The sequence below is a fragment of the Sinocyclocheilus grahami genome, unplaced genomic scaffold (genome assembly GCF_001515645.1).
Source record: "Sinocyclocheilus grahami isolate Dianchi unplaced genomic scaffold, SAMN03320097.WGS_v1.1 scaffold1589.1, whole genome shotgun sequence".
NCBI classification, from domain to species: Eukaryota; Metazoa; Chordata; class Actinopteri; order Cypriniformes; family Cyprinidae; genus Sinocyclocheilus; species Sinocyclocheilus grahami.
The window spans coordinates 92,322-99,542 of NW_015506768.1; the positions used below are offsets into that span (position 1 = coordinate 92,322).

Below are 7,221 nucleotides of genomic sequence, written 5' to 3' on the forward strand. Positions count from 1 at the left end.
TCTTGTAGGTGGCCATATTAAGCAATGACACTTTAGCTCCCGTGTCAAGAAGCAGCGGAATGCAACAGTCTTTCAGCTGCACACCACATGTAGAGAAAGTGACTGAGTGAGGACCCACTGTATGAATTACAGCTGGTGAAGGCTGCGAACTGGACTTTGATCTGCACCACCTTGCAAAGTGGTTGAGCTTACCACAATGTCTACACTTTTGGCCGATAGCTGGGCAGTCTGGGGACCTGTTGGCATGACGAATGGAGCCACAGTTGCCACATTTCCTTCTTTGTTGACTTGACAGTGGCTGTGCTTGCTGGATGATTGCACCTGCAGGCTGGAACTCCTCATCCATGACTGTATTTGCAGGTACAGAGGTGATTTCACTTTTAGCTACATTAGTCTCTGCTATTTTAGCTGCACACTGTGTAGCTTCTTCAATTTGGAGTGCCAGAGTGAGAGCCTTATCCAAAGTAAGTCTATCATCTTCCATAAGCAGCCTCTCTCTGACCCGTGCACTGTTTGTTTTTTCAATAAGTTGGTCTCTAATTAATTCGTCACGGAGAGCACCGAATTTGCATGGCTCAGCAAGGCTTTTTAAATCAGCGACAAACTGACTGGCTGATTCACCCGATCGTTGGCATCTTTGTCTGAAATTTAGCCGTTTCAACAGCACGCTATGAGTCTTTTGAAAATGTCCTTTTAGTCGTGCAACAGCGTCAGAGTACGTATTTGCAGCGCCGAGCGTCTGGAAGATCCATAATCCCTCAGTGCCGAGACAATGGATGAGAAGTGCGCGCTTTCTCCCGTCCGGGACATCATCCAAGCCCGCGGCTACAAGGTACGTCTGAAACGACACATACCACCGCTCCCACGGCACGACAGGTTCACCAGCGTGGGACAGAAATGGCTCAGACGGAGGCAGAGATAAAGCCATCCTCATCGCCAAATGTTATGTTCAACAAAAACACATAAAAACAAAGCTTCGGGTGAATAACGAAGCTTCGGGTGAATGCTAGTTAACTCAAGGAACTTCAGCGGCAACAGCAACGGAATACGGTACAACTGTATAGCCTGCACATCAGCATGACTTCACGACAGTATTACTACAACAGATAATAACAACGAGGAACTGGTTAGCAACCACAACAGTAACCTTATTTAAGGACTCAAAAACAAGACTGACAACCGTATTCTGCTGCTGTGGGAACGTGGCCAGTGTGTAGGTACTTAATTTCAATAAGTACTTACTTAACGAGCACTAAAAGAGTACGTACCCTACAGCCAAATCTTGCTGAGTATGAATGCGATCCGGACATCATCCGCCATGTTGACATTATCATGTGATCTATGACGTTGTAACAAACACAACTTAAAAGATACGAGCAACAGGTTTAATTCATCTATCGGTAAATATTTTGATGTTGATGAAATTTGCTCATTTTGTGGTCTTGTTGAAGAAACAGCTGCCCTTTTATTGTGATTGTATAGCCAATAAATTTTGGGTTGATTTAAAGCTGCAGTCCGTAACTTTTTTTGGTTAAAAATGATTCTAAATCAATATTTCAGCAAGTACATAACCAGCCAGTGTTCAAAACTATCGCCTTACTTTAGCCTGATTTACAGCGGTTAGCTTATAATAATGTTTTCTAATTTAAGTGGTACGGGTAGGTTTTCGCGGGAAATTCAAGCATGCTGGCGCGTCATTACGTCACGTCTGTAAACATAAAGAAGTTGTCCCGGCTAGTAGGCTATCGCATGTGAGGATCCTGCAGGTGGCGGATCGTTTATAGCCTTTTCTCACAGCAGCTAGAATAATTAAATGTATAATTTTGATGGCGGATTGCAGTCCAGAAAGGACTATGTGTTTATATATTCCAGTTTTAAATGTGCTTCTGATTACAGATAGCCTGGGATTACACAAGATTTGTATTTTAAAGACAACCAGTTCGAAGGGAGCATAATTTTCTTTTTGGGTTAAAATAATTTCTTAGTATGAATTTCGAATGGTATGACGATTAAAGTTTAGACTGTACAGAAATTGAAATCTACACTTGAAGAAACAGCTGCCCTTTTATTGTGATTGTATAGCCAATAAATTTTGGGTTGATTTAAAGCTGCAGTCCGTAACTTTTTTTGGTTAAAAATGATTCTAAATCAATATTTCAGCAAGTACATAACCAGCCAGTGTTCAAAACTATCGCCTTACTTTAGCCTGATTTACAGCGGTTAGCTTATAATAATGTTTTCTAATTTAAGTGGTACGGGTAGGTTTTCGCGGGAAATTCAAGCATGCTGGCGCGTCATTACGTCACGTCTGTAAACATAAAGAAGTTGTCCCGGCTAGTAGGCTATCGCATGTGAGGATCCTGCAGGTGGCGGATCGTTTATAGCCTTTTCTCACAGCAGCTAGAATAATTAAATGTATAATTTTGATGGCGGATTGCAGTCCAGAAAGGACTATGTGTTTATATATTCCAGTTTTAAATGTGCTTCTGATTACAGATAGCCTGGGATTACACAAGATTTGTATTTTAAAGACAACCAGTTCGAAGGGAGCATAATTTTCTTTTTGGGTTAAAATAATTTCTTAGTATGAATTTCGAATGGTATGACGATTAAAGTTTAGACTGTACAGAAATTGAAATCTACACGCTAATACACACTATAGGCAATGCTGATGTTGTTAACGTTAATAATTTGAGAATAAAATATAAACAATAATAATAATTTGCATGGTTTGGTGTGATATGAGCTAACCAATCTTTAGATTAAATCACCATTGGCAGCACGATTTATTGTAATGCTTTTTTCCTCAGTTGGTCAGAACAAATGTGGCAGACTTGTTACTTGTTCAGATGACAATATACCGTGAAAATTCTTATTTGGGTCATATACTACCAAGATGTAGGCTAGAATCTGTGATTGCGAAGTACAGTAAATATACACACCGGTGCAGTGACTGACAGCCACACATTCACCTCAAAACATTAGATTAATCCGCGAGCCATGCCGGAGCACAACCCACGCAAGGAAGATAATTCCGCAAACAGCTGCAATTGCAGGTTTTCAAACAGAGATGGCGACAAAGAGGCAAAACTTACGGACTGCAGCTTTAAGTTTTTAACATTTTAACTCTACTAATATGACCCACAGTTTTATCCTTAAAGATAGATTTTATTATGAAAACCCCAAATCATTGTCTTTTGAATATGTTTCAATATATTCACATTTTTCATCCACAAGCAAAACTGACATAAATCTCCTTTGTTTTGCTTTTTCTTATTGAATTTATCTCTTGTTTCATAAGCCTCAGGCTTATAAATAACAAAACAAAAAACAACAACAACAAATGCAACATTTGATGCATTATGATGATTATATGAATATTATGACTATTCAAAGATATTTAACCTTGTCATTGTCCCCTTTTTTTCTGTGCAATCTTATACTTTGATGTACGCAAACCCATTATATTGATCTTTTCTGTCATTATGATTGTTCATTGTTAAAGATACAGCCATATTTCCCTGAGCTTGTAAGTAATTATAAGTTCTGCAGTAATAATAATAAAAAGAAGATAAGAGGGAGGTGCACTAACACCTCATAGCATCAGTAACTCCACAACCCTACCTACGGTTTTCCTCAGCGTTTGCAAATGAGACGTCGGGCAGCTGCTTGAAGATCTTGCCTTTGGAGAAGACTGCTGATATCATACTCGAAAAATGTAAGTATTACTACTTAAAAATTAAGATTATCCCAGAATGCATTGCTAGCTCACCCCAACACTTACGAACAATAATAATGATAAATGCTGTTAATTAATTATATGAATTAATTATATTAATCTCTCTCTCTCTCTCTCTCTATATATATACAGTATATTAGTAAAACATGCTAAATGTAATTTGTCTTGTCATATCCCATAGCTATGCATGACACACTAGATAAATGCAGCCAAGGTGAATACATCTCAATTTTCTGTCAAGTAATGAATTAATGCATAAGTTAATTAAACAATTATATTTTATTTACTGGCAACAGGAAACATGAATAAATGAGTAAAAGAGTAAATAAAAATAAATAAATAGTATAGTAGGCCTAGGCTATGGTCCTCTATGACAAACAAAACTATTATACAAATTGTGAAGATTCTATTCTTCAACAGTGTGTGTGTGTGTGTCCCCCTTATTTTTCTATGACAAACCACGATTGTCCCTTATTTTCCTTTTCGTGACTTATAAAGTTATGACCCATTGTCGTCATTGCTTTAAGAATATAGGCTACAACCCACCCAGTTCCTTCCCTTCAACTCACAGCGGCTTCGCTTCAGTCTCTCGGACGTTTTTCAGTGCAGTCACGCCAGGGAGAAACACATCAGTCTCGATGAATTCAGAAAGGTGTATAGAAGGGAAATTCTGGAATCGTTCTAGTTACAAATGTGAGCCATGTGAGACTAAATATGAAATCATAAAAGGTAAGTTTTAAATGATGTGTTCGATAAATCGCGCTCAGTGCATGTAACTTGAACGCGAATTATATGTAGGGTGAATTCAAATCAATCGGGGCACTTTTTGCCATTGAGATGCCTGGGGAAATGTCCCAATTATCCTGAATTAACTGTAAAGGTAATTTCCGCCGCGCAATATGTGCCGGTCGCGCAAAACAGATGTTTTCGCCAGCACAGTCATTAATAGTCAATTACTCAAAACTTTCATACAGATTTTATATTTGTGGTGTACAAATGTATAAGTGATACACCGATCTATTAGACATCGAGAAAACTGCTCGCATACTGAAGTGAACGCGTTTACTCATCGTCGATCTGTTTTGAGGACAGGTTACGAATTTATTGAAAACTGCGGGTGGTCCGATGAGCAACACCAGATCGAGTCTCCTTACAAACCATGCATAGATGGGAAGACATTTAATGATGGATCTCAAGTCAAATGCCAAAATTGTCGCTCTTGCCCAACGCCACAGTTTACTGCGTCTGAATGCAGCACCAGATCGGATGCCATCTGCTGTAGGCAAGGGTACGTATACTTAGTTTTTTTTACTAGGCTACTAATTTGTTTGTTTCTACCTGCAATAAAATAAATCGTCCAATCTGGATGAATACGTTGCTAATTAAAGTTAGTTATAGCTAGTCCACCATAACGGTTTATTCATTTTGATTAGATAGCCACCTTTACATTAAAAAGTGAGCTTTAAATGTTGCTTTTCTCTTTTATTCCGATATGCAGTGATAATATAGGAATTTTTTCTTTTTTTGTTGTTGCAGGGAGCAGGCTTTTAATGGAAAATGCATCCCTGAACCATTGCAGACCACAAGGATAACAGTAGGCTAATAACGATTTTTCTACTAACTTTTCAAGTCAGCTCTCTCTTAATGCTTTCTCATCGAAAACAGAGAGACATTAGCTTAACCCTTTACCTGTCACTCACATTATATAGACGTGAAAGTGCACGATCCAAACGTACATTTTTATAATTCATGAAGGAAAACTTTTTGTAGCATGATATTGATGTACCGTTTTCATGGTAATGCAATGTTTGATTTTAAAATGGGGTTCAAAGGATGCATTTTGAGATTTCAAGTTTTCAATTGATATATCATTTCTGATGATTTCTAAAGTGTGATCGAGAAAAAGGCTTTTTTGACGAAGGTCAGAACTCCTGTTATGATGTAGATTTTTGAGGTGCACTCTTGTCATAAATTAATCTATTACTTTTCCTACATTGATATTTTACCAATGTTTTTGTAAACAATTATTTAGGAGTCTTAGACCTTTCCAACGATATGTAGTTTGTCATGATTAGATTAGGATTTAATTGTAATATAGGGAAGTAAACTTAGGCGTCCCACAGAGGGGACGGGTGACAGTTAAAGGGTTAAACAAATACAATTTAAATGCATTTTAGTGCTAAATAAAGCTTGATATAGGCCATATTATATCCTATTTTGACAGTGCAAACTGTTTTTTTTAGACTGCGAGTACAACTGTCTTCATATCTAGCTCTGTCGCCAGCTCAAGCCCCTCTCCGAGCACTCAAAATGTCTTTCCAGAGCCCTCTACAAGCACTCAAAGCTTTATGCCAACCACCACTCCAAGTTCCACTGAAACGTCATCAGTTAACCAATTCATAGGTATTGTTTTGCATTTCGTTATTTGTAATCTTTATCTCTACATCTCTTTACACACGGTACGGTTCAAAAGTTTGAGGACTGTATGGTTTTGTAATGTTTTTGAAAGAAGTCTCTTATGCTGTACAAAAAAGTAGTTAAAACAGTGTTGTAAAAATGTAACTACAATTTAAAACTACCATTTTGTATTTGAATATATTTTGAAATGTGATTTATTCCTGTGATGGCAATGTCACATGATGTATCAGAAATCATTCTAATGTGCTGATTTGGTGCACAAGGAACATTTATTATAATCAACTGTGAAAACTGCTTAATATTTGTGATACATTTTTTAAAGGATTCTTTAATGTATAGAAAGGAACAGCATTTTTGTATTTTTTTTTAATACGATTTTGTAAAAATGTAAAAGACTTTGCTGTTACTTTTGCCTGCTGAATTGAAACGTAAATTTTACTGACCCCAAACTTTTGAATTGGTATTGTACACATTTACAGTATATCACCAACCCAAAATGTATTCAGTGCTTTTTGTTGATCTGTATCTAGTTTGCATGTTAAAATTTAGACTATTCAGTTTGTACATATTATACACACAGAGAATGAGAGAGATATAATGTGTTGGCTTTGATGATTTATCAAAAGCAGATGTGATGGTTTGTTTTCTCGTGCATCTTTGTAGGGATCTATGTATGTTTTGGGATTTTATCAACTCTCATTCTGGTGTGTCTCTTCCTTTTCATCAAGAGGAGGACTAAGCCTTTCAATGAAGGTCAGTCAGAAACAAAAGGAGGCAGGAGATATGAAGGAATTCCTGCAGGTTTTATAAATATTAATGTTTCCTGTTATGACCGACTGATGCTGATCCAACATATTTCAAAATGAAAGACTTTCATCTCAAGAGTTTGGTTCCAAAACGCTATAAATCCATTTAGATTAATTTGAGTAAAAATGTGGTTTCTTTACCAAGAACGTGGCAAGATGAAAATCACTATTTTCTGTTTCAAACTTTCACAAAGCATCTTTAGGTTATAATAACATAAAAAATTCAAATCCAGATTTTGATTTTCAAAGATTTATTAT

General features: G+C 37.0%; 1 protein-coding gene across 1 annotated transcript in view; it reads left to right on the forward strand.

Annotated features, from left to right (window-relative positions):
• Positions 1-4,246: 4,246 nt before the first annotated feature.
• Positions 4,247-7,221, forward strand: part of igflr1 (IGF-like family receptor 1) — a 4,997-nt gene continuing 2,022 nt past the window's right edge. The window contains exons 1-5 of the mRNA XM_016257712.1: positions 4,247-4,468; positions 4,832-5,027; positions 5,276-5,333; positions 5,983-6,142; positions 6,821-6,910. Of these exons, the coding sequence (XP_016113198.1) occupies positions 4,378-4,468; positions 4,832-5,027; positions 5,276-5,333; positions 5,983-6,142; positions 6,821-6,910 (595 nt within the window). The 5' untranslated portion in view covers positions 4,247-4,377. The remainder of the gene's footprint in view (positions 4,469-4,831; positions 5,028-5,275; positions 5,334-5,982; positions 6,143-6,820; positions 6,911-7,221) is intronic.